Source organism: Alternaria atra, assembly GCF_907166805.1.
Source record: "Alternaria atra isolate CS162 genome assembly, contig: 20, whole genome shotgun sequence".
Classification (NCBI taxonomy): domain Eukaryota; kingdom Fungi; phylum Ascomycota; class Dothideomycetes; order Pleosporales; family Pleosporaceae; genus Alternaria; species Alternaria atra.
In genome coordinates, this window is record NW_025091318.1 from 670297 (window position 1) to 697721 (window position 27425).

The 27425-nt window shown below is 50.4% G+C and overlaps 6 protein-coding genes across 6 annotated transcripts; 5 read left to right on the forward strand and 1 right to left on the reverse strand.

Annotated features, from left to right (window-relative positions):
• Nucleotides 1–678: 678 nt before the first annotated feature.
• ALTATR162_LOCUS452 (uncharacterized protein) lies at nucleotides 679–3264 on the forward strand (the record flags this gene model as incomplete). The annotated part of the gene is made up of 4 exons (XM_043308046.1): nucleotides 679–867; nucleotides 917–1049; nucleotides 2511–2962; nucleotides 3016–3264. The coding sequence occupies 4 exons, from the start codon at nucleotides 679–681 to the stop codon at nucleotides 3262–3264; spliced, it is 1023 nt and encodes a 340-aa protein (XP_043163981.1).
• Nucleotides 3265–7259: 3995 nt separating this feature from the next.
• Nucleotides 7260–8883, forward strand: ALTATR162_LOCUS453 (uncharacterized protein; the record flags this gene model as incomplete). Its single annotated transcript, XM_043308047.1, has 4 exons — nucleotides 7260–7337; nucleotides 7389–8017; nucleotides 8064–8754; nucleotides 8806–8883. The coding sequence occupies 4 exons, from the start codon at nucleotides 7260–7262 to the stop codon at nucleotides 8881–8883; spliced, it is 1476 nt and encodes a 491-aa protein (XP_043163982.1).
• A 1725-nt stretch (nucleotides 8884–10608) lies between these two features.
• Nucleotides 10609–11802, reverse strand: ALTATR162_LOCUS454 (uncharacterized protein; the record flags this gene model as incomplete). Its single annotated transcript, XM_043308048.1, has 3 exons — nucleotides 10609–11275; nucleotides 11353–11707; nucleotides 11760–11802. 3 exons carry the CDS (start codon nucleotides 11800–11802, stop codon nucleotides 10609–10611), a joined length of 1065 nt encoding a protein of 354 aa, XP_043163983.1.
• A 1281-nt stretch (nucleotides 11803–13083) lies between these two features.
• ALTATR162_LOCUS455 (uncharacterized protein) lies at nucleotides 13084–13774 on the forward strand (the record flags this gene model as incomplete). The annotated part of the gene is made up of 2 exons (XM_043308049.1): nucleotides 13084–13374; nucleotides 13490–13774. 2 exons carry the CDS (start codon nucleotides 13084–13086, stop codon nucleotides 13772–13774), a joined length of 576 nt encoding a protein of 191 aa, XP_043163984.1.
• Nucleotides 13775–24756: 10982 nt separating this feature from the next.
• Nucleotides 24757–25194, forward strand: ALTATR162_LOCUS456 (uncharacterized protein; the record flags this gene model as incomplete). The annotated part of the gene is made up of 1 exon (XM_043308050.1): nucleotides 24757–25194. The coding sequence occupies one exon, from the start codon at nucleotides 24757–24759 to the stop codon at nucleotides 25192–25194; it is 438 nt and encodes a 145-aa protein (XP_043163985.1).
• A 1193-nt stretch (nucleotides 25195–26387) lies between these two features.
• Nucleotides 26388–27182, forward strand: ALTATR162_LOCUS457 (uncharacterized protein; the record flags this gene model as incomplete). The annotated part of the gene is made up of 1 exon (XM_043308051.1): nucleotides 26388–27182. The coding sequence occupies one exon, from the start codon at nucleotides 26388–26390 to the stop codon at nucleotides 27180–27182; it is 795 nt and encodes a 264-aa protein (XP_043163986.1).
• Between the last annotated feature and the right edge of the window lie 243 nt (nucleotides 27183–27425).

Sequence of the window (27425 nt, forward strand, 5' to 3'; positions counted from 1 at the left end):
CAAGGATGTAGTCACTAAGAAGCATTCTGGCCATTGCGCACACGATTCGATGATGTCAATGAGAAGGGTACCGCGATGCGGAAAGTTGTAGCTGCAGGTACTCGTCCGCTATGCTTGTCGACGTCGCATAGGCACTCCCTCAACGTGTTATTGCAGCCATACAGATCGTGAAGAGATCGCACTGGTCCAGGCCTGATTGATTGTTGACAACTCTGCTGCCTATATTTTCACACCAACACGATTCCTCGATCCCTCAATGAACAGCGATTACAGCTTGCATTTGCGGGAGTCAGTAAGCTTTGCAAGATTCAAATGTGCATAAATATGGGTGTTCGTGCCGCAATGTATCTTCCCTTATTTTGGCTGGTGGTGTTCGGGCTTGGAAGAGGTACGGGGCTGTTACCGGTGAACTAATACAGCGAGGCGGTGAGCCTGGCGCAACAAGGCTAAGTGAGGCCTCGTGAAATTCGATGTGATGGAACAATTTAAAGGGGATCGCAAGGGCAGCAACATTTTCGACTGGTGTTGGAAGAACTCTCGCAAGCCAGTTGCAGTATGCCAAGCTTTCCGTGGCTCAATTGCTGCACGGCTCAACCGGCTGCTCTTGCTACGTCACGCTCAACAAGATCCGCGGTCATCCCAACACGAAACACCGTAAAAACAGGAGTTCAGATCGCAATGCAATCCCGAAATAGCGCACATATCTCAAAGCTCAAACCGTCAAGCGACCTCCAAAAACTGGTGTTGGTTTTATGCGATGACACATTACGTAGTTACGCGCGCGGGGTCACAATTACAACATCCCACGCCACGTTCAACGTCGATCGGCATGCGGGCATTCGAATCTGCATAGAGCAGCTATGTAAAGTATGTTCACAATAATAGCATAGACTTTGTTTTACTAATGTATTGGAAGGAAGAGCTGTCTCACTCCTTCGGTGCTGTCCTAGCGACGGGAACAACCGTGTTTTCCGGACCGTATTCCTACGTTATCGTCTTTGTAGACCAGCTTGATAATCCCGAAGTTCTAGTGAACGGAGAGGCTTTGGGTAATACGCAGCTCGTTCATTGCCATGACCCACTCTCAGTCTCGGTCAACTCAGGGAGGTTGGTGGTATTGGCATTCGCGTTCCACAAAGCCTGATCGAAGGGCTGATTGAAGGGTATACTAGAACCTTCCCAGGGATCGAACTCGGCATGTGGGTTTGTTTCGATTTCGAAGTAACTCATGGTAGCACTCTCGAGGGCATGCGGCTGACCTGAGCAATGGTAAATGGGATATGAGTGATGAGATAGGGTATGCTCAGATCGGACCCCTGGTACTGAGCTGGTAGTTGCCGCGTCATGCGTAACGCTCGCTTGCCGTAGTCAGTATCATATGCAGCTAATGCACGGTATTGGCAACTTACGTGCAGGTGCCGAGAACACTCTTTTCAGGAACTTGTCCTCGGTGAAGTATTCATCTAGAAGCACTCTGGCCTTTGTGCAGCTGCTTACCAACCAGGAAAACTTTCGTTGTAAGAGATGGAGTGTTTCCTGAGGCATCGGCGGTACTTTTGCATATGCTAATAGCAAAAGGAAATCGCGTCCTTGCTCATCGAGACGCGCGATGTCAAATGCTGTGCTTGCGAAATCCAGGTATAACCTTTGACGCGCAGACAGTTCACACTTTTTGTGTGTCTCGGGACTCCCAGCAATGTCCCAGAGGGTTAAAGTCGTTCTAACCTTTTCCCACAAACGCCTGGTCTGGGTTGCGCCTTCTTCGGCTTGGCATACGGCATTGACGAACTCATCACCTATCTCCGTTGACAGGGTAGCAGTCGGCTTGTCAGACATGGGTTTCGTACGAGACCGGGTCTTGCTGAACTTTTCCTGGAGTCTCGCAAGCGTCCGTACACTGAATTCAGCGTTCGGTGTGGCTAGGATAGTTTTGATCGCCAGATCCAACTCTTTGCTTGGTCTAGGCATCGCGGAGGCGGTCGGGTGAACGACGATTGCGACGTGTTGACGCTGTGCTGTAGAAGAGGTACGCTGTGAAGTTAAGAATACGTGCTACGCTGTAAAGATTAGCAAATATGGCGGCCACACTGTAAAAGATGGCGGCCACACTGTAGAAGATGGCGGCCACACTGCAAAAGATGGCCGCCATGCTATGAGGGGGGCCGGCCTTTATACCTTATTAGAATAGGCAGCGCCATGAGACGAGATGATTGGCTATGCATGGGGAGCCGGATAGGTACGCGACACCTGGGATGATCGGGCCATTATGGCGTTCGCTGGGCATGAGACCCGAAGCGCCGTGATGCACAAGATGGGCGCCGCGATGAGAAGATGGGAGTATGACAGCTTTCTGGGTTGGACTACAAAAGAAGCACGTTATCGTCGATGCTTCTTTTCCATTGACTATTCTGGAGACGTTTCCGTTGCTGCCATGGAACCCATTACTATCTTAACCATTATTTGCTGCTCGTCCATAGGCCTCTTCCTTGCCGTACATTCACTCGTTACAGTAGCGCATGGCGACGATATCGAACTTGGAAGAGTAGAGTCAAGCGTGAAACAGCTTCCGCGACCGGGAGTTGCAATTACGAAGACGACTGTAGTCGCCACCTCACCCGCCGAGCTTGCCTCACCCGTCGAGCCTACCATCCCCAACGATGCTAACATTCTTTTCGAGGAGCGTTACGATAAATGGGGACAGGACGCCATTCTCGCAATCTACAAATACAAGGGTCTTTCGTTTGACGATACCAATTTCCAACTGCTCATCGACACGCTTCGGAAACATAACACTGAGGAGTGGAAAGCTCTTCGCTTACTACAAGAAATTACGCAGAAGGATGAACTCGCGAGGTTCATATTAAGAGATGCCACTCTGAGTGAGCCTCGCAGGCGAGTAATTATGAGGGAGGTTCGAGCTCGCGGTGTGAAATGGACTCCTGCATTCCACGAGGAAATCGAGGTTGGTGATATAATTCTGATTAACCTACTCTCGACTAAGCTAACTTACTATAGACCACTCTCGACTGGGGCGAGAGTTTGACGATTGAATATCAAGATATCGTATATCACCCCCTCGTAATCGGCAATGCAAAGGAAGAGCAAGACGGTATCGAACAAAGCGCGGAGATCGCAAAGCCCCCTGCATTGAGACATCCTGAATGGTTCTCCGTAAGGCATGGAATTGGTAAGATTTGGTTCAGTCCACCCCCATCATACCAGTTCAATTGGCAATCCCGCGGAACAAGCGACAGAAGGAGGTGAATGACCTTTACTGGCTTTTATCGTATCATAGGAATGTCCGTCTAGATGGTATTTAAAAATCTCTATGTATAGCCTTGCAATACGTACTCTCTTACTGCCACTTCTGGATAAATTAATTCTCTATGCTGTACCAATTCGAGCCGGAAGTCTCGCGAATTAAAAAGGCGATTGAAATGACCATCCATACGCTGAGACAGACAGGGGTATTAACCGCCCAGGGCTTGCAGTCGATATATATACCATAGGGAAGCTCGATGCCCTCCATTTTGTCTTATCCCCACATCAAGCATGGCCTTGGCCGGGATGTTTGATTTTGCCTCAACGCTATCACTAAACAACTCGCCGCCTGATCATCACCAGATTATTGTAAGTCATGTCGAAAGATTGTGTGTGCTAATATTCTGATACGTTCTAGATTCCAGCTTTCCGAGAATTCCTGGCCGTCTTCGTCCAGCCAGACGTCTATGAAGCGGATTTCCCCCCAAATCCTTACAACGTTCCTCTTGGACATGACGATTTGTTACATTGGAAAGAGAAGGGCGTGCAGGCCCTATGTGAGCGGCGACATGACGTTTGTCCAGTGCAAGCAACCGAGCGCGCACACAAGAGGATCTTCGACAACTTTTGCAGTGTGCTTGCTACGCTCGATTACTCCTACCGTAAAGACCTCGCTTTTGAGACTTGGACTGCATTTCTTCATCGAGAGAGATTTGTTCTTATGCCTATACCATCGGATTTCTGCAAAGGACCTATAGCTCTGCTCGCACGTCACCGTAGCAACATAGAAGCAACAATTCAGGCATCCTTTCCCCACTTACAGAAGAGCTTAGAAGAATGGGGTCTTTATCAGCCGTACAACCGTCCTGTCTTACTTATGCCAGTTCTGATAGACTATTTGTCTCTATTTGGCAAGACTCTTCCCAATCTGATGAACGAAAAGATGCGGTCATCTCTACCATTGCGGCTCATTTCGTATTGTCGGATGAAATGCTAAAAAAATGAGCTCAGGAGAAGTTTATGCTTGCGATGATAGATTATGTCTTGATCATTGTTGTTTTTTTCGTTGGTCTGTTCTCTCTCCTTTTTGAACATAAACCTGATACATCGGTGATACTTAGGTGATACATAGGTGATACCGTCCACGATGCAGTATCGCTTACTTCATCTGACACGTATCTTTTGTGGTATGTTTCTTTCCCCGCCCCTATCTTTAGAGACTGAGATAACAGATATCCGATTCGGAAACGCCAAATGTGCCCCAAGTCCGAGACGCTCGTGATGACAGGTTGCACATATTTGCAACGACTACGTCCTTTGGATGGCGCGAGAGGCTTACGGTAGAGGCCGCGTTAGCTTTCATCCGGTTCCATTATAAAACGACGCAGGCTCAAGCCCTGTGTTAGCGGCTCAGAATATATAAATAACGAAATTGACATGCATTGATCTGTATGGCATTGTATATCTGCCAGGGTCAGAAGGAGAGGCTTCTCCGGCACCAAACACCTTGTCAGTCACCTTACCTTGAACGAAAAGCCCGGGCAACTGGTCTCCCGGTTTCCTGAACAGGTGCCATCGAATATCGCTGGTTCTTAGGATGCAGAAAGATTCAATGTGAATGACCGACAAGCTGCAGATCTTTGCTTCTTTGTACTACTAGATACACACCCGCCCTTTAGCATTAATTCACTCTGTTGTTTGAACAACGTTCGAAGATGGACGCCGAACCCCCCAACCACTATTCTGCACCCGACTTTTCTTCCATAGATCGATACTATAAAAAAGTGTATCCCACTTTTGATGAGCACCTGAAAACAAGTAGTAATGATATAGCTATGCCTGTGGCGTGAACAAACCCGAAGCCAGTTGCGCTTGCATCCGATAGGCGAATACAAGTATCTGGTTGGTATACAGGAGTGCTGTATGAGGTGGGTTACCCTTGGTTGTGTGACTCCACCCCAGCTGCAGGCTTTGGCGAAGAGCCTGGCTAGTGATGTGGCGATCCCTTCGTGCCCAAATTCGTGTGCGCCCTAGTAACTCTCGCCTGCTTCAGAACTCTGGTCATCACTCGGGACGAACGAGGTTGTCTTCGGATTGATGTTCGAAAAAGTGACGCTTTGAGTGATGTGAGGTCATTCGACGTTTGGCTATATGCTTCCAGGACGACCTTTTGGAGATGATGGGATGTCAAAGACGGGTATTAGAAACCGCCAGCCCGCAATAGATTAGACTTATATCCAAGTATCCAATAAGGCCGTTGAAGAGTACCGAAAAACTACCCTTTGTGCGAATCATTGTCGCCGACCACCCCACGACGCGCAAACCTTTCCTTTGCATATGTTTAGCAACTTATCGGTACGAAGCCGAAAGAAAGAAGAAGAACCTCAAAAGAAATACCACTCAGCTATCACCAAGCTTAAATACCACATTTCCCGACATTGTCTCCAGGCACGACATAACTTCAAGCACATCCACACCTCACAATCCTCAATCAACTCGTCTTCGTCACAGATCAATCTTCACGAAGCAACAATCTTCGCCCGCTTGTAAACTTCCAACTCAAACCTGCCTTCATACCAATCTACCAACAATGCCAGCAGCAACACCATACCGCTGTTCTGGATGCGACTTCCCCAACCCCGCCTCGCACAACGGCCGCTGCCTAAACAGCATCGCCTACTGCCCCAAATCAAAGGGAGACTGGTTCTGCGCTAAATGTCGCAACATAGTGCCGATCGCACTAGGTCCCAACAAAGACGGAGTGTATCGCTGCGACAAGTGCAAGACGCCGTTCAACCCGAAGTACAAATACACACCGCCGGTTCGGAGTTGGAGTTCGGCGGAGAGGAGGAAGGGAACTGAGTATGAGACGATGGGCGAATAAGAACACTTATAATAGTATAATAGAACTGTGGATTGAACCAAAGAGTGATATGCCATCGGAATTAGTAACGACCGCTTTCTAGTGCAGGGCCGGGCTTGAAGATTAGTCTCTTTCTTGTTCCACGAAATTTGGGTTGGAAATCTTGGTAAGCCACATGCCCGAGGCACAGCTGCGGAATAGTGACCCATCTTCCCAGGAGATCGGGTTCGAAAGAAGGCAACTGTTGAGCATGGAAGAGCGGTAAAGCAACGGATGGAGGACCTTTCAGCCTTGCAGAAGGCTGCATGATATATGAGCATCTCAGTCGTCCAACCGACTCCAGGCCATCCTTTGGGCAACGCTTCAGACACTGAGAGGTCACTGCTGTCTGGAGGGTCGCTCCAGTCAGGGCGCTTGCCGACGAACGGCATGGACGAGAGTGTGGGTATGAGGCAATCCGCGCGGCACGTCTTCAATAACCTGGCTAAGCGTTGAACACCCTCAGTGTGAACCAGAGAGACCCTATCTGTGCACAGGTCGATCACATTTCATTCTCATCTCATTCTCATCTCACGATAGACTTGGTCATAGTAGGCCTCATCACAGTTTGCGGGGCCTGCGCTGAAGGGCCTAGGCTTATCGAAAACTACGCTAATCAAAGCCACCTAGGACGGTGCCGCGGGTTGATTATGGTAATCAAGCAACTAGCACATGCGGGGAGATTGCTCAGTGAGGCAGTCGATGCAGCAGAAGGGAGGCCAGGCGGCCCGCGCCTCAAGGAACGACGTTGCAAACACTAGTGTCGTGGGTGGAAGAGATCCGGTACATTGGACAAGGTCAAGGTCAAGTGCAGGGTCTAGCTGATGCATAGCGTTCGAGTCTAGGAGCCGATCCGTAATGAAGCGAGTGGCAAGCGCGGAGGTGATGTGCTTAAGCGAGGCGAAACCCCGACTGGCACAATCGCCGAATGACAGACTCACGCTTACGCAAAGACGGTTAGAGTTGTCCCCGCATGACGGAAGGCTCCCAAAGTAGTTTGATTTGAATGTGCGCGACGCACATTCAAATCCAAACTGCTTTCGGAATCCCCCTCGTCCTTGGATCTGCGAACACCACCGTCCCCCTTCCGAGAGAAATGGCATTTCCTGAGTATCAGGAGGACTTGATCCAAGCATTGAATCTGTGCAAGCCATCCGATGTCATCGAAAACAAAGTGAGCCGGTCCTTTCGAGTCGGGGTTGGTGTATGACTGAGCAATATTTAGGCCTTGCTTGAATGTTTTCGTGGCTTCATACAAAGAGGGACTATACACGAGTGGTGTAGGATTCTTCCAGAAAACGTTGGGGCTCGCGATGCATTTAATGCTATCGAACATCTTCGGGTGCCGGTCCGCGCCGCCGATGCAGCCACACAACAGCCACACGATGCTCTCAGACTACCACACGAAGAGTACTTTGAAAAACGCGTTGCAGGGAAAGGAGAAAGGAGCTTACAGAGATTAAGGAGATTAAACGAAATCGCTCAACATATGACTGGTGCTCAAATCACAACACAATCACCTGAAGTCCATGATGGCTTCTCCTCGGCGGATCCGATTGCACAGGCAAAGGCGATGTACGAGAGAATAGAGCAGCCAACGAACCAAAGTACCACAGCGTATCGGCATTGGCTCATTCTCTTTGGAGATGCAGTCGACCAATGTGCAGTATTGCAGCCACTGCACCTCTCAAAAGGGCGTGACAGCAAAACCGCCGCTTTGGAAAAGATTGCTCTAGAACTTGGTATAGAGACGAAGACTGTGGCTAAGAAATATACTCTCTCTCGTAGATACTTGAAAATCGCAGAGATTGGAGGCCCAGGTTCTCTGCGTTCAATAAATGGCCTCAAGTGGCAGTAAGCACAAAAACAACCAAATTCGGCATTCTCTGACGCGTCGCAGTATAGAAAGAGTCAGTGAAGAAGATATACAATTGCTCTGCGATTACCGGAAAGACATGCTCCCGACAGCGGAAAAGCAATCCCGGGCACTCGATTCCATAGTGATAAAGGAGTTTACTCACGGTCTCCAGGCCCAAGGAGTGAATGTAGCCGAGATTGCAGAAGGATGCACTCGTTTAGCAAAGTTGATTTGCCGTCACGTGGAAATCAAAAGCTCTACACAAGGTGACACGATACTTCCAAAAAGCGTGAACATAGGCAGCAACGAACACGCCCAGCATACATTTCCGCGATCTACCGCCGGATCTGAAACCAGGATGGATGTCAGACCACCCTCCCATACTATGTCTCCTGATTCACAAGGACCTGTACCCATTCGTCATGCCCTACAAAGCCAGCAACTATGTTCCACTGCGGAGACATACACAAACACCGCCAAACGGCGGAGAGTCTCCGGAAATGAAGACGTGCAGCCTCCGACGGTATGCCCAATCCTAATGCCAGAAGACAATGGGAGTACAACTCAAGCACAGGGCCAGCGCTTCTCAACGGACATCTCTATTCTTCCGGAACAGCAGTACAACTCTGCATCACCTTTCGAAGAGGCAGGCACTATAGAGCACGGGATAATTAGCCCAACATCTCATATGGACCCCGATGGGGACCTTGTACCAAGTTCAGAGGAAACCGAGGTAAGTCAGCGGCCTACAACATCATCTGCGGATCGAGCTGACTGTAGCAAGGACACCACTTTGCCCTCTTATGGAATGTTAGATCTGTTCGGACATGATCAAACAAGCTATTGTTTCGGCGAAATTTAAATTGAATTTAGCTACAGGCTCAAAAGTCTTCAGGCATGAGCTGTCTCTTACTACGCCTGGCTATGCTACTTCGACTTTGGATGTGAGACGGGGAACGAGGAGAAAAGGAACTAGTTGCGGTACCATCTCCAAACGGACGTTCTGCAGTACCAGGCAAAGCGAGTCTGACTGCAATGATGCCTCGCCCTTCATCGCAGGAACTGTAAGACTCTGTGTAAAGAGCTTCGTATTTATGTCTGTAACGCTGGCAGTTTTGAACGTGGGATCCAATTCCAGAATGCGATGAATGATTGCTTTGTGTGTTTTCGTGTCTATAGGAAAGCATTGAAGGAGAAATATTTCATCGTCACTTGTGTGAAGTCTGGCGTTGTGGAGGAGTAGCACCGCGGCTCGGGGGTAGCCATTTTCATTCGGCTGCGGCTCTCGAACCACTGCGCCTGCTTTCGCTACAGTGTCTTTATAGTCCTGAAGCGTTGTCATTGTTTGCAGTAATGTAACGTGACTGTCTGCTTACGCTGTTGAGAACATCGGTACAAAGACACTGGAATTCTGAGATCCACCTATACGCAAAAACCCCATCTTTCAGCTTTGTTATGCCCTGTAGATGTGATTGCGTTCCCAAGAGTGGTGCGATCTCCTGAAGATGTTTTTGTACAGTTGATGTTGTTGCAAGGTTTGCGAGCAATGGCGCTCCGACGTCCGCTTGGGTCGATTGTTCGCCGGTTTCGTAAGGAGACATTTTTTCAGTACATCAAAGTGCAACTGGCGACGTTTATGTCAAAGTGCAGCCGGCGATGTCTTATACCAAGAAACATGACCGTATGTTAGGTGCAGTGCTATGTGGGAAGTGACCGTGCACGTCGGGAGCCGACCTCGCTCCGGACACTTGGCATCAATGACCCCAGATAGTAGCGCAAGCATCGTAGTGGGGAACCCTTAAGCCGCGTATCACATGCATTTTCAATCGCCCACCCTTTTAATTTTTCACTTTCACGTGCACAGCGTATATTTGCTCAAGTAAAAAAGTAACCTCAAGATCCATGCTTTCTATTACGATTGCATAACCACTTGGACGGATCAAAGACTTCGCCACAGTGGTATACGGTAGTGCTCGGCTTACCGCTTACGGACTTACGAATCGTGCTGAACAACACAACTTAGGAACAACAGTAGGACCGGGCGAGCAACCCTGATCAACCCCAATCCTCGTCCACAAAGCCTACCTTAACGACAACAACGTTGAAGCTGCTCCTGACCTACCCTGGAGAGTGCTGGAGTCTGACGAGCATGTCTATCGAAGACCCATAGGAGCTATGCTTCGCTTCCTGTTTACCGCAGCCGAGGGGTATGATGTTGTTCAGGAGGCTGAGGGCGACGTCAGTTGCGCAGACTGGTGCGTATTCAAAGTCCTACGTAAGCCTGGTGGCACTCTCTTTCAAAGGGATTTTATGTTTGCTGAAAGCAAGCGGGTGGGGGAATTGTGGAGCGCTACTAAGGCTCAGCATCGAGAGCAAGTCGCTGGAAATGGGAACGATTCCAAAAAAAAAAAAAAAAATAAAAAAAAGTTACGCTCCCATTTAAGTTTAAAGGGCACGAATTGGAAAAGATTGGTGGGAGCATGCACCTGGTTAACCATGCCAAAGACGTTGTTGCTTGGCGCCTATATCTTAAGAAAAATCCGTTGCCGTTCGTATAGAGCGGGATATACTATTATTATAAACACCTTTATTTATATGCTACACCGCTAAAGCAACCATCAAACCAGATCTGAGACTCTACTGGTGTCTCAGCGATTCTGTTTCGACGGCCTTCTTCCCTTTCTATGCTGCGGTCGTCACACTTCCACTTAAAAACAGGTCCGATCTGGAGGTTGCAGCCAAGTTTGGCCCGTTCAAGTGGTCCTACGCCAATCTTGTCCAGGATCATATCTTGCAACTCAATGGGAAGATCGTCAATACATGTCGTAGGGGCACGGTGCTGTGTAGACTTGAGGAGGAGGTCAACGGCCCCAGGAGAGAATGCCCCCGTGTTGTCGAATAGACGCTTGGCTTTTGTATATCTTTCAACGTGGCTGTTGATCTGATATACAATGAGCTCGTGCACCGAGAGTATAAGATACGTCCTAAATCCGTCGGGTATCCCAGTAGGGTCTTGCTTCAGATTGCGCACTGTCCATTTCTTGAAATCCGCTCGAATAAGCCTGGTAGCATAGGCAACATATTGGCACATGACAATAGATACTCCACCAACCCGGATGATGTCTCCATTCCACGGCTCCCAATTTGGAAGATCCTGTAGCCGTACCAAGTAGCCACCGGTACCGCGACGAGGGAGATTAATTTCGACAATCGTAAAGTCCAGAGCAACGATTCTGACGACCGCGTACGTAAGCCTACGAAACGTGGAGTTGTTATGTAGGCCGCATAGGACATGTCGCCACTAAAACGCAGAGTCGTTGAGGATTCTGACCAAAATGCTTCGCGTCGCTTCAAAAGCGATAGGTCTAAATCACGGCGTTTCAGTTCCGAGTACGGTGGTGGGAATATAGTTGACGCTACACTCTTGGGGCGCAATGGCCGATCGTAAGATTCAAAGTCAGACGCTGCAATGGAATTCCGATGTGCAAGCTCAAGAGGAATCTGACCATGATGCCCCTCTTTATCCATGCGCAGGATGTCGCTATCAAGATCGAAAGTCCAGACTGTTCCAATTTGAACGTGTCGGTGGTCATTAACGCATCCGCAGCCACTGAAAGGATGGACAATATCGTCTTGTTGATGCCATCCTCCAGCAGAGTGGGAATACAACGCGTCGAACGTGGCTTCTAGGCGCACAAGTAAGCAGTCTTGCACCTATACTTCGGCAGCGTAGCTCACCTCTTGTTTTGCCTAGCAACTTGCTTGAAAATTGTTGCAGCATGTTGCTATTCTTGCCATGTCGGCGTGAAGTAAAGGAGACAGTCCCTGGAGATGAGTGAGGCTCATGAACATCTTATTGTTCGAAAGAGCGTACTGTGAACAAATATTAATGAAAGCCGCCATACAGTCATATTGAGCGTGAATATTAAGCGGTTTCATTAGCAGATGGTGTTAAAGTAGAACGGAGCGCTTGCTCAATGGACAGGAGAGGTTCTAGCGTTCAGTGATCGCACATGGGCTCTTGGCACGCTTAGCGGGGTGCTGGTAAACGTTGCACACAACTATCGTATCACTATGGCTGCCGTGGAGACCCGCCTTATCGCGCACCCCGATTCAAGAGCACGCAGCACCAGTATTTAGTAGGCAAGACAGCCTCTCATGTCAACAGGACCAGATATGAAACATGATTGAATCGTGTTGTATTGGTTCTATGGGAGGAGCGAGCTATGTACGAAGGGGCGAACCTGGTGCTAATCCCAGAACGTGCTAGCGCGAGAGGAAAGATGGGATTAGAACCTGTGGCAGAACACTAGAGGGTTACAGTATATCACCGTGCCTGACATCTCACACAAAGCAATGACAAGACCAACCCAAACCACTAGCACCATGAAGCATTGAGAAAGCAGGCGCAACCGACGACCGGCAGTGCGGAAGGCGCGAAGACACCGTAGCGCCAGCCGGCCTCAGTTCCCGGAACCGAGGCAATCTCACCCCAACGACGGGTTGGCCGTAGAAACACTCGAGAGACCAACCCCACATGGTGCTTTGCCGAAAAGCGAGACTGCTCTCAATATTGGGCTGGCGGAAGCGACAGCGACAGCGACAGCGACGCCCATGAGCAGCTTCACGACCCGACGTGCCAACCGTCGCCGGCGATGGCAGAGCCTGACGGTGCTGAACCGTCACCAAGCAATGCATCTACCCTGCTGGGAAGGGTAGTCTTCCTATACTCTCCAACAAACTACGGACACTCACAATGGGCATGACGCGACAAATGAGGTGCAAGATGAAAGGTGGGTCTGCGGTTCATCATGAGATGCCTTGCGCGTAGCGATGCAAGCTCACACTACGTAGTCCTCATATCTTCAGTCACCGCGCCTCGTCCTACCCACTCTTTGCTCACGTCGAATGCCGAAAACCGCACCTCGCGTCTCCCACCAGACTTAAATCACCAGCACCGACGCAGTAGCACCGCGACTACCAGCGAGCCCCGCCACACATCTACAGACAGTGGCGACACCTACACTTGAGCCGATCGCCGTGCCGACCACACACTGCTACAATGGGCACCAGACGCGGCCGCCCAGCCTGCGGATCCGACGATGAGCGTGGCCGCAAGAAGGACGCGAAGAAGCGACATAAGAAGATAGGCAGGCTCACCAACGAATGGTATACACCATTTAACGATCACAAGACTCCACTGCACAAGAAGGACTTGGCCAAAGGCCTGAGTATCACACAAGACTGCCTCGCCAACCTGGAGCGGCCGGGCCGCATCGAGCAGACAGCCTGCGCAATCATGTCCAATGGCGCCTATTTCACAATGGGACAGGCCGATGAGCGAGACGAGGCGGTCAATTAGTTCTACGACAGCTTTCCCGAGTTCGGCCCGGCGCCCGGCAAGTGGAAGACACATGCCATGAGGCAACTAACGCGACAAGGCCGCGCTCGCCGTCTCAATAAATTAGGCGGAAGTACACACACCACTGGACCTCGACACTCTGCCACCAGAGGCTAAGTCGTCGCCCGAACCAGAGCCAACCGTCAAGAAGGAAGATGCGCACCTACACGTAAACACCGAAGACAAACAAGACGACGAACAGGCCATTGGAGCCCAGTGCGAACAACGGCTCCTGGACGAGAACGCACAATGCGTCAAGCGTAAGTATGAGGCTGGCGACGGCCGCCGCTACAGATATGACCGCTCCAACACATCCACACTGGTCGGCGTCCAGAGTGGCCCCCACGGATGAGATAGCCCGCTGCGATGCCCTTGGGCACCAATACCTACCGTTGTTGCGCACCAAGATCAGTGCACGCACTCGCCCTTATGACTCTCCGGACAGTTATTACTTCCTCTTGAAGGTTCATATTCAGTGACTTTTGACATCCGTTGACTTAGACCTACAAAGCGCTTTCTACACCCTCTTTGTTCGCACTATCCCGCAATACACAACCGCCAAATCTGCATCAAAGATAAACGCTGGCCAAGTACCTGGCTGTTATTTCTAAATAATCAATAGCAGATTTTATAGGCTTCACAATATCGTTTATCTTCATTACGGAAGTTGACCTCGTTCCCTCGAACTCCCACGTTACCACCGCAGCCATCGGCAAGTCTACTTGACTCTGAATATCAGTTACTACCTATCACGAACGGTGACTACTGAAAAGCCTACATGGGCCCCTTATACTGTCGGAACCCTACAGAAAGCTGGATATGGTAAGGGAGGTAGCGCAAACAAACGACTATATACAGTGCATGACTGTGTTCCCATATGTCTTTCAGCTTCGTTTGTCAGCGCTTTTTAATGGTGCTCCGTCGCATGCTGGCTGGCGACGTTAATGTCAAAGTGCAGCCGGCGATGTCTTATACCAAGAAACATGACCGTATGTTAGGTGCAGTGCTATGTGGGAAGTGACCGTGCACGTCGGGAGCCGACCTCGCTCCGGACACTTGGCATCAATGACCCCAGATAGTAACGCAAATATCGTAGCTGGGATCACGTGTATAGCCTATATTTGCTCAAGTGGCTGAGTAATCTCAAGATCCATTGTTTCTATCACTGTTGCATGACCACCTGATAATAGCCAGCTAACGCGAGATAGCTCTGTACGCCTTGATAACAACACTGTCTCGAACACGATGACTTATGGACTTATACTATACACCATTTGTTACGCGCTTGTCGCTACCTGTCGGGCGCGTCTGAGTACCGTCTCTTCGTAATCCTAAATCTGCCGTTGTATAGGAGGGACGAATGCTGGGAGCTCCATTTGCGGGTTGGTCGCGGCTATTAAGAGCGGTGGATTGCTGTGAGGTGGCGGGCTGTCTTGCTGGAAGATTGGTGTTCTGTCGGCCTGGCTCTTGAGAGTTGGACATAGTGACTCAACAAAGACTGCTGTGGAAGTCAGGCTGTGCTCAAAGGAAGCAACCGCTGCGCCGACTCTACTAGCTTGCATTTGGATGCTGTGCCTATTATGGAAAAGCTGAGCCTCAGGCCACCTAGAGGCTATCTCAGTCCTGAAATAAAGCTTCATAACGTACAGTGAAGGCCGTGGGTGTACGAGGGGCCCTGCGCTGAAGGGGGCTGAGAATGAACGGGAAATCGAGGGCGTCGAAGGTGTCGGAGGATTGAACTGGATAAAAGTAACTGCGCAGTGAAGAAGAGATCTTTAGAAAAGGAAGAGCTGGAGATCGACTACGGACTTTATATCACCTTGTACAGCGTACATGCGCCCCTCTCATCGCCTACAACCACGCCTCCTCTCCACGTTGATACGATTGCCGTCTGCAGAAGCAACAAACACTTGCCTGCAAGTGTGAAGGGGCTTGCAGAATACTGGGAAGCGGAGAATCCAAAATGCACGGGCTATGTATGCATTAGTTCGTTCCTCAGCATACGTATTAGCGATCGCTTCTAGTAATCCTTGTTAAGAATGTTCTTAGATGAATATACACCTTAAAAACTTAGTAGGATAGGCATGAAGGATGGAGGTGTGAAAGAGGAGTGCGGTACTTAGTACCTGTTTCCACGATCCACATCCACGCGCGATTACTGCTGCTTTTCATCATATCATGACATTGTTATAGTCCCTCGTATGGATATTGCTAAGGCGCTCCAGTATATGTATTAGTGGACAGCTAAGTGCATAGTCAAGTACACAGTTAACTGCACAATCGAGTGCACAATCAAGTGCACAGTCGAATGCACAGCTAGGTGCATAGCGTACTCATCAGTATAGTCAGTGTTATTATAATTAGTACGACTAACTGCACAAATAAGTGCACAAGAATGCTTTCAAATTGATTGTCATTATGGCACATCATTACTACGAAAAACAATTGGCAAAATAAGGTGACACTACCTGGAACCTGTATCACGTGATAGTGCGGGGCAACGGCGGCTCTGGGCCGTTTCAGACGCGGACGCAAAAGTAGCATTGTGGCATGACTACTAAAACTCTAGTGAAGCTCTCAGCTATATAATATTCTACGAGTAGAGCGAGCAATCTACATGCTTCGGTTTCACTCTTATCGCATTTTATTCTACGGCCCAAGTACGTGTGCTGGTGCCTGACGCTTGCGACAAATTACATGGCTCCACGACCCCGCCAACAGTTTTCTACTACCTTAAACTCCTCCGGCAGTAGCCATATAGCAGCCGACCACCTCTTGTGGGCGTCAAATCTCACACTCATTTTCCGGCACGGCATTGCGCATTCCATCTGTGCCGTTCCTTCGATCAACATCTCCCCACGCAAGCGCACCGCTCTATAACCAGAAACCAACAGACGCGTGAGCGAAGATCTACCAAGTTTGTTCGCACTTTTGTCGCCAAAGACCTCTCATGGTACGCCTCTTCGCCTCTTCCAAGTCTTATATTAACACCGTTCAGGCTTTTGATCTCAAAGATGTAAAACCGCCCGACAAAAGTACAGATTTCACGAATGTGCCTTCGAACAGTGTAAAGATGGTAAAAGGCAGGGGACAGGTGATCGAATGGAAGTCCAGCAAAGTCACCGTGATTGAGAAGGATGGCGAAGGACCGAAGAAGCATACACCACTTTCTGACTCACCGAATGGGTCAATGAAGGTTGATTCAAGCTGGGATCTATATATCTTGGGAGGACAATTTGTAGAGAAAGAGGCTTGAGAAAGGCGTGGTATTACGCAGCGATCTTTTAGTTGAGCTTATTCTGAATCTCAATACCTCTGTCTAAGCCCATTATCAAAGTGATTGTGCACTCCTTTCTTAAAAAAGCCATTGAGACACATTCCGTTCGGTGTTTCCCCTCGGCTCGTTCTCCCACTCGTATGGGACACTCAGTGATAGCGCCATGTATTTCCGACTTGAAAACCGTAACGATATCTTCGTCCAAGACGCCTTTTAGAGTAAATTCGGATTGAGGTATAAGTTGCACCATCCCATTTCCATAGACGATTTGCCAAACGCCCAAAACCCATTCTACTTTGACGTTGAAAAGCGCCATTGCAAGCTCTTCCACGTCTTCTTCTCGAATATCCAGTCTCATGAAACAAGAGTCCAAGTTCTCTGGTGTTGGCCAAGAAGGAAAGTGCATTGTCACTGCTCGCCAGTCATCTCCTAAATGTGAACTTTTGATCTTATGCACCATGTCTTCGCCGAGAAGTTCTCGTGTTCCTTCTAGCCGAGCATGCGTGAATACGAACCATTTCTCTGAGGCGTTCGCTAGCCATTGGCTGGGCTCTTGAGGCGGCTGCACCGTTCCACGTTCCTCCAAATCCGCTGTCAGTGATCGAATGCTGGAAGATATGACCAATGGATCGTTCTGTCTTTCTCGTATCCTTTCAATCAGCTCATCAAGTATAGTGGCTCTTGTAGATTCGATTTGGTTTTGCGTGAAAGCAATCATGCACAGCGTATGGTAGTTGGAGTCTATATCGAGGACCTGGTTAAGGAAGGTATGGTGTTTGATGGCTGCTGCTGATAATCCCTCCTCTGTCCTGTTTCTTGAAATCCTTTGAAAGCGATGGGATTGGCCCTTCGTTAAGTGTTGCGAATATTTCAGCTTCCTTGATACGTTATTAAGGTGTGTCCATGCCGAACCAACCAGACTTGTCAACAATCAAGCCGATCAAGCCTCAGCCTCCGGCTTGACTTGAGGCTTGAACATTGTGTCAAAAGGCTTGATTGATTAGCTTGTTTGCAGTACTAGCTTGAGGCTTGATTGATTGGCTTGATTGGCTTGGAGTTATACAGATTAATTGCCTATACTAACTACTCATCTTCACGATCCCAATCGCACAATCCGTATATAGTGTCTATCTCAGCGTCAGTTAGTGTTGCTGTCGCACTGCTACTACACTGATCAAAACCAGCCCTATACCACCGCCGTACACACTGTATAGCTGCTAGTAACTGGGGTGAGATCTGCCGCCGTCGGGGTTCAAGGAGGTCGCCAAGCTCGCTGAACATGCGCTCGCACTCGCAGCTTGAAGCAGGTATAGAAAGCACATCAATAGCCATCCGGGCAAGGTTGGGGTAGCGATCACGCAAGCCTACCCAGTATTTAATAGGGTGAACGGCAGCGTAGCTGTCCTTGTTGACCTTTGGTTCGCGCGCCTTCCACCTCTCATACTCATCTATATCGCCATCAATAGCAGCCGCGGCACCGTCTGGGTCGAGGAGGGCTTCAATAGCGTCGTCGATCTCGCTAGAGATAACCTTTGGCCGTCTTACCGCGCGTGGTAAGGTGTTGTACTCTGCCCAAAGCGCGCGAAACGCGCAGTTGTTAGCCTCTAGCCACTCAGGTTTGTCCGCCCAGACAAGCTCGCAATACGTTTTATAGCGCGGATGAAGTAGAGTTGCAGCATAGTACGCGGGTGAGAGGTCGAGCTTGTTGTAGTAATTATTAGCCTTCGCCCAGGCAGCGCGGAGATTAATCAAGAGATGGTCTTCAGGCGCCTCGTTGTGCGCGTTATAGTCGACGGACTCGTAAGCTTTAACGCGCTGCTCGTAGTAAGTAAGTATATACTCAAAGACTGGGATAACCTCAGCGATAGCGCCGTAACGGCCACCTCCAACGCGACCGTCAGCGTCTCTGCCACGTCCTTCAAGGCGCTTTGTTGCAGACTTCAGCGGCTTCAACACATCGATATACTCAGTAACGACCGCCCAGTCAGTAGCTGTGAGGCCGTCGGATCGCATCCAGGTCGCAGCCTCAGGCAGCTTGCTACCACGGCTGATCGCGTACGTGTCCTCATCTCGTATCCGACGTATATGATGATTAGCGTAAGCGTTAACAGCGCGCTGTAACTTAACAGCACGCTCAAAGGCGGAATAATATAAGTTCCAGCGAGTAACAACTGGCTTAACGGGAGCAAGTATTTCGCGCTGATCAGCGGGCAGCTCACTGTTAGCTAGGCCCTGGAATGTTTCGAAAAGCTCGAGCTGCTGCGGCGTTTTGATGTAGTTAATCACGCTGAGAAGCACGCCAAGTGGCCCATCCTCGCGCTAGTTGCGTAATAGCTCGCTCTCAACAGCAGCCTCGCTGCTATCGTTGTCGTACGCGTCGTTGTTGTTGCCCCAAAGCAACGCCTGGCCGATTAGGTTAAGAGTATGAGCACCGCAGCGGAGGCGACGATGGGTGGCATTCAAGCCCATCTGCTCCGCAATCCTAAGGACAGCAGCGTCGTTATTAGTAGCGTTGTCAAGCATAAAGTAGCTAATAGTACGCGAGTTAATACTAAACTGCTGCAGAGTTTTGCTAATAATTTCAGCAATTTTCTCGCCAGTATAGGCGCCTGTTAGCTGAGGTAACGCGATAGGGAGGTCTACAAGGTCGCCAGCGCTGTTAACGTAGTGCGTAACAACGCCTAAGAAGCCGCGCTTACCGCCCTTCGTCGTCTAACCGTCAAAGCTGATATGGATCTTACTAAGCGACTTTGACAGATTAGCGACCACCTGGGGCAGCATGAAGTCAAAACGACGCATCACGTACCGCGAAACGCTTGCGTGAGACGTCCACAACGCTGCAGCTGCCTCTGGGTTTGCAGCTTCAAGCATCTGTCGAAACGCAGGCTTCTCAAACTCAGAGAGCGGGTGGTTACCGTCTACGAGCCAGGCGACTGCGGTATGTCGAAAGGCCTGACAATCAAAGCCTCCAAGCTCGTTGGCGATACCTTGCGATACCTTAGCAGTGGTAGCTTTCAAGATAGCGCGTAGGCCACCCTTGCCTGCCTTCGTAGCGCTGTGCACTTTACCAGGAGCTGCGAGGCTGTGGCCGCGTCTGAGCTGCTCGAGATGGCGTGCTGAGGTTGACGTTGAGAGCGTTGTTTCGTATATACCACCTTGCCCTGCGTCTATCCACTTGTGCTGGTGGCAATAGCGACAGACAAAGAAAAGACGATCGGGGTCCTTAATAAGCGCAACGCGATAGCCGTAGCGGTATACCCAGCTTTGCGCTGTTTCTGGGTAGCTACAGGCTTGCAATATAGCGGCAAGCGCGCCCAATCTATGCCATCAAAGTTGTCGGCAAAGCGCTCATCAAGACCCTTGTTGCAGTCCTCACTACTGTCCTCGTCCTCCCAGTTATAGCAACTGTCGCGGCGCTGCTGCCTTCGGTTGGCGCTACAATAGCGGCTTCAGGCTGACTCTCGCGAAACTGCGACTCGAACGTGGGCGGCTCGGTAGCCTGAGACGCGGCAATCGCTAGGGCTTTGCGTGGTGAAAGACGCTGAGGTAGCTGGTGGCTCTCATCGATGTTGAAAGGCTGCGACTTAGTGCCGCGAGCAGCGACTTTGGCGCGCTTATTTGGTGTAAAAGCGTTTTTATGCGGACGTTTAGGGGGTCGGGGAGGCGACATAGCGACGATAGAGGCAAGTATAACACCAAAAAACGCGTCAGTATACGCGAACAGGTGGGCTTTAGCAGCTCTAGAACGGAGATAATCACATCAAGGTTGTGCGCTAAAGCATAGCTGACTAAGCGAAACTCAACACTAGAAATGCATCGCGAGATCGCTAGTACGGCAAACTAAATAGCCTCACCAACATTGACGCTAAAACATCAAGCCAATCAAGCCAATCAATCAAGCCTTAGGGAGGAAGGCTTGATTGACTGCAAAATTGCTAGGCAGAAGCTTGGCTTGATCGGCTTGGAGTTTCGATCAAGCCTCAATCAAGCGCTTGTATTCAGCTTGATTGTTGACAAGTCTGGAACCAACGTCCTTGAAGCCGTTTCGCACACGTTTCCGCTGAGGTGGCATCGTGTAGCTAACCGTGTAGTTGAACGTGTAGTTGAACGTGTAATTGACTGTGTAGTTGACTGCGTAATTGACTGTAAGAGTGAGCGTGCGGTTGAGTGTGCGATTGAGCGTATGTGGCTACACTGGCCCGAACAGCCAAGTGAGCTAGTACATCATCACATGGGCTTATGACGTGATTGGTCGACAGCTGGACTGTGCTCAGTGTGGGGTAGGCATGCGGCATGGGCATAAGCAAGTCGCAGCACTCGTGCAAAATGTCTGCCGTGTAGGATAGACGCTATTGATTACATGGGTGCGCCGGTGAAGGAATCGCCATACGCCCATCAACTTTGCATAGTATTCTCTTCTTCTTCGAACATCGCACATTCATCAGTCCTCTCCCCATCGGGCGGATGGTCCTGCGCCGTGGCAGGATCGCGGAACAACACACTGATCGCATACTTCGCGTCCAGCAGTACTAAGGTCAAAAATGTAGGTCGCGCAGATGTTAAGAATAGGGTCGCGTTGCGCACAGTGTGGCGCACTATTCTACAGCTGCCTAAGTGGGTAGACTGTCGTTTGCGTGATCGGATAGCAGTGTAAGCAGAAGCCAAGCGCCGTTTTACGCCAGGTCTTGCCCCTGGCAGACCATTCTCTGCAGCAGGTCTACGCACACTGTGCCGAGGCATGATTAACCTGTTTCCTTCCTAGCCCTTCTCCAGTGCGTAACGCCGCTTTGTAGGAGCTCACGGATGCCAACGAAAGCCAACCAAGGCATAAGTCAGTCAACCAACATATATCTACACCCTTGCTCACAAGCAATACATTCGCTGAAAATAACGCCAACTCACGGCCTGGACGAGGGATCGCTACGACTGGATTGAGCACGTAGCTCATGCATGTTGTGGCTACAGTTGTTCTGTACAGGCCAGATATGATGTATAAAGATGAGAGAATCGTACCTTGAGCTGAAGCATACTTCCCCACATCACCCAATCAATCCACTTCAAAACCATCAACATCCTGTTCCTGACGATTACGATGACAACCCACAGCATGTACGCACTATCAGCCGCTGTCAGGCCTGGCTGACAATATATACTATCCTGCACCCTGATCAGTAGTTCACTGATCATACGTACCTTTTTGGTTGCATGGCGTAGTGGTGCAGGGCTGCGTCCTGACAGCCGCTACCTCTTGATAGTTTACTCACTATTTTCCAGAGCGTCCTGGATGCCCTACATAACAACAAGAACAACGGATATAGGATTGGATTGTTGATCTATGTCCACCTATGCCACGAAGAAAACACTGCGAACAGACAATACCCTAGTAACGTTACTGGTTGCAAAACTTGCCAGCTATAAGAACATCGCTGAGAAGGACAACTATTGATTTTAAAGAGCGCGGATATTCGATACGGAATCGATTAGGTCGGTCGGGAATTAGGAGCTATAGCTTGCGCATCTATCGGTCATATGCTTGAATGTTCTATTGTTAGATACTGGGGCTACGATATTGGCGGCGGCTATCAATTCATACCCGGTCGACGATCCTCACACGCCCTCTGCATATCGCACGATCGTCTACAGTATACTACAGTGCTCATCGCGCGGCTCAACCATCTGCTGCTGATGAGATGAGTTGGCAATTTTGTACGAACTGATTGTATTGTTGTCGCAAGCCAAGCGCTGTCGGGAACATGAACCTTATTACTAATAACGCCATGTGATGACCTCCATATAGGCTGAGCTAGGATGCTACAAACAATAGAACATATACACTCTTCTTAATTTCCCATATTTGCAACACCGCACCTATCCGTGCGACACTAAAGTATCAGTACTTAGCGAAAGAATGGGGTCCGCAAGACGACAAATGTGGCGTAGAGGCGGTTAGGAGACTATGGGAGCAAGACTACAGGCCTAACACCTCTCCTGTCGACTTCTATAGCTCACGCCAAAGCTCCCTTGCTTTATCCCAGGACAGTGAGCTGCGCCAACCCCTGAGCGAACGCAATCGTAACGAGCGGCCCCGTAAGCGGATGAAGTACAGCAATATTGACGAGCTTATTAAACAGCAGCGTCATCTACCCCACCCGCAAAAGATCGGTGATGAGCTGACGCTGTACCTTGAGGCTGAGCTCGAGACTGACGACGATCTCGTCTCCTTTCAATACTGGCTCCGCTCAGCTGTTCGCGCTAAGTACCCTTCTCTTGCTCGCATGGCAATCGACATGCTGTCTATCCCAGCAATGAGCACGGAGGCGGAGCGTGTCTTCAGCTCTGCTGGTTTTATACTGAACTCTAGACGACGTCGACTCCGCGAAGAGACTCTAGAAGCTATGCTATGCCTTACACACTGGGGTAAGCTTGGCCTTATAACCCTTGCTAAACACCGTAGTGACGCAGTACGCGGTAACGAGATGGCGGAAGTACAATGCGTATCAAGTAGCAGTACCAGCAGCGAGGGGTTGTGGGACGATAGCGATGAGGGAGAGTAGCATAGAACGCGCCGGGAACCTACTATTGATGCACCCTATCTCCCTCCTTCGATACCTGTTTACATTATTTATGTAAGGGTGCGATGGGTTGACCATAAGTGCAAGGTATAACAGTAATGAATTCGATAGAGGAGCTACACTACGCTTGCGCTGAGTCTATGTATCACGTAGTGCTAGGTTCGAGAAACTTTTAAGGGTCCGTGGAGCGCCGATGAAGCCCTGACAACGCTCCGAGGGTTGCAGCCTATCCCAACCAGCTATAACGAAGGCCACAGGCCAAGTACTACTAACCAAGGCTTCAGCCTCTTACAGAGCAGTGAGGCTGTTTTGTCTTTCTGCCTTGTGGGCATAGTGTTGCAAGGTCCAATGAATTGTCTGAGTAGCTGCTTTCCCTTCGTGCTCCCGCAATCTTTCATATCCAGAGAGCATTCAATGCTTTCCAGCGTATCCTCTAGGAGCTTCCCCATACAGTCCCAATACATCTTTGCCGACTCCCGCAAGAGCTCTGGACAGTCCTCCAAGGCCTGCAGAATGATATACTCCTTCTCTCCTGGAATCTTGCGCCAATTTTCCCATCTTTTTTTTTTCTTCGATTGATTGGTCGAAGAACTTTTGGCTGTTCGCGAGTAACGCTTCAGAGGCATGGAGGAGCAGGTGCAGGCTTGTTTGTGGAGGATATGGTTCCGTAGTATCCACAGCCGTCGTAGCACCTGAATTGGGTGGTGCGAACGCGATAGGCGTCCATCCTAGTTTTGAGAGATGATCCTGATTCTTATCGGCGACTAGTGGTAAGGGCGAGGCAATGAGCTCTGGTAGAATATCTTGCGACATCTCATAAGAGTTGCACTTGACTAAGAGGGTGAACGAAAAACATTACGACTATATAAGTGAAGAAGTCTGCAGCATACATGTGTACATTGCAGTAACGTGACCGTTGCACCCAGCTGCTGCCCTCGGCGATGCTCGTCCTGCGTGGTTTTCCATCCTGCGTGGTTCTTATCCCGCGTGGTTCTTATCCCGCGTGGTTCTTATCCCGCGTGGTTCTTATCCCGTGTGGTTCTGCATCCCAACAATCACCACGTGAGGCCACGGGCCGTTGCCTGCGTCGCGACCCTCCTCTCCCCACGTCGGACAGTACAGTACAGTATAGTACTGTGAAAGCTGCAGTCAGATAACGCAGCGACGCCGAGAGAGCTGTTCGCTAGTGAGCTGACCAACCTCCAGTGACTTGTCTTGCGAAATGACGATGGATGCCTTCCCCAAGAAGTCGAACGAGGAGCGAGCCAGATGCAGAACCCTCTGCCGCGAGAAGCTTGCACAGCACATCGGTATGGAAGAAGCACTCAGATAGGCGCGTTCGCTGATGCAGGACAAGAGCAGCAGCTAGGCTTCCGGATTGACCCCCTGCAAGTTAGGCTCATCACCAGCCCGGACGAACCTTATGCCTGGAGCTACATGCCAGATAAGGCACACCTGTTTCAGAAACATCTCAGTAAACACACGATGGGCGCATGCGTAGAGCTTTCCGTCGGGGTGGGGAAGACGTTTGAGGCAATCAAAGCCCCTGGGGCGCCTGATTGCCTGACAGAGGTCGATGTCAGCTTCACAAGCAAGATCGAGCAGTTGGAGCAGAGTCTTGCATTGCTAGAGCAGGACCATATCCACGTGGTCGAGGAGTGCGAACGCTTGAAAGTACAGGCGACAGAGAACGGGCAGCTCAGAGTGAGCGCGGAGAACGAGCTTGCGGCCAAGAAGGCTGAATTGGAGTCCGCCCACTCTGTCATCCAGGACTTGCGCCGGGAGCGGCAAGTCGCATCTGAGTTGTCAGAGAGGTTGCAGCAACAGAGAGACATTTGTGTACAGGAGATGAAGGAGATATCCAGGTTGTTCGACAACGTCAGATCTAGATTATGTACCGTTGCTGAACCTGCCACTGTGTGACGATCTCGGTATACAACATGACTTTCTGTCGTGGAGATAATACCTGTGGCGGACAGACATGCGCCTGTACAGAACTCGTAAAGCACGCGGCATTGTCGACGGTTTGTTGTTAGACTTGTTCAATAAAGTCCGCAATAAGGCTCCCCAGCCGCCAGAACTTGTGCGCAGGCGACCATTTTATCCTACAAGACGTGCCCCAACTTCAAGAATACTGCAGGACAGTGTCGTGCTGCCCACGCTGACGTGCTCACAACGAAAGGCAAGGGACATGACACACACTTGACAGTGTACGTGATTAGAAACCCGATACAATTTCGCGTCCATGCTACGTACAACAGTCTACATATCGATCCTTCCTTCTGTCATACAGTATCAGTGTCCTTCAGGCATCCAGATCTCCTTTAATCGGGTTCCTGAACGGCAAACCATATCTCCGCTATCCAGAACGAAAAAACCGTTTCCAGCGCCTCTTCGCACGCCATCTGTTGTATTTGCCAGCTGCGGTCTGGTACGAGTTGGCTCTGCGTGCTCACTGCGGTCGATGCTCGACGACTTTAGGGGAGCATCCAGGGTTACACAGTCGCAAGCAGGAATCAAGCCCCGAACAGAACACTTTCAGCACGTTACAGTATGGATGAGCGGTTGCTACTGTATAGCAGAGCAAAGTACAGTGCAATCAGCAGCTTGGACGCTGCAAAGACCACATATCGATGCACACTGGCACTTAGATCGACAAACCAACATGCCGTCAGCACAACAACTCACTCTTCTGATCGCCAGGGCGGAGGACGATAGGCTTGCAGATGCGGATACTACGTACAGTACACTGTGCTCCTGATACCACTTGGGATCGTACTGCTTCTGGATAGAACCACTCGGGTAGGGACCACTCTAAGTGAGCACCACAGCGGTAGTCGGGTCCGTCGTCTAGGCAAGGTTTCTGTTCTAGATGGAGAGAGTGGCGCGTGTCGAGACTCTCGTGCGGTAAAATCTAGTAAGATCTCTCCTGTCATTTCAACATCTTCACTCAGGACAGAAACCCCCGGGATGCGCAGGGCAAGCCAGCTGAAGGCTTATCCACTCACTCGCCCCATTTAAAGGCGAGAGACCCGGCTGTATATTACACCATTCGAAATCACCCACGCCGCCCAGGTACAAGCTTCGAGACGCTTCGACGCCGCCGCCAGTACCCAATGCGTACGGAAAGAGATCTCTACAGCCTAAGTCGAAGGCGACCGGACAAACTACCCTACAGAGCGTCCGTACTCTCCATCGCAAGCCTGCACACCGAGACTCTCAACATCTGGTCGCATCTACTCGGCGCGCTCTGGTTCGGCACCAGCATAGTGCGCTTCGCCGTTGTTCACCAGGGTCCGCTCACCCGTGATGCTGTAGGTGTTTCGTTGTACCTCGTGGCTACGGCTCTGTGCTTCGCGAGCTCGACCCTCTACCACGTCTTCGCCGATCATGTTCACGCCTGGTTCTGGCTGCGCATCGACCACGTGGGCATCGTCTGCGCGATCTGGGCCACTTCAGTCTCTTTTACGCTGGCCTCGCTTGAGTGCCGACAGGGCGAGCGATGGACGTATACAGCCCTCGTCACCGCCGCTGCTGGGCTGTCTCTTTTTCTACTCGCCCGCGTTCAAGAGCACGACGCGAGATCTCGGAAAGACCGGCTCAGCGCGCACGTGGCTTTTGGAGCGGTCGCAGCCATACCCGGGCTGCGCTGTTGGTACCTCCACGCTCAAGGGCAACGCGTCGAGCTGCTGGAAGAGTTCTGGAGCCTCGTCATTGGGAACGGCGTCGGAGGCGGCATCTATGCAACTCACCTTCTCGACAAAGCTATCGGTAGGGACCTCGGCTTGCCAGATATCAGCCACCACGTCATGCACATCATAGCGGTCGCCGGAGCCTGGATGTACCAGCAAGGACTCTTGGCTGTCTACGAGGCTCGCATAGCTGCCAATAGACCATGGTTGTGTCTGTGAGTAGAGAAGACACGGTGCGTGGCAAGGAAGAAGAGAAGATTGGCAAAGAATCGACGTGGTGTTGTCGATGAAAGGGTGACAGCAGGAGTGGTGATAGTCCTTCAATACTCTTGAGGTTGACCTTTTCGGCGGATGGATCCGCTGCTTTATGATGAGGCTTCCTGCTCACTAGCTGTGGCACCGGTGGGCGCGAGGCGCACGCCCAAAGTTATGTGTCCCTATTAGTGTTGTGCGCGTTGGCTC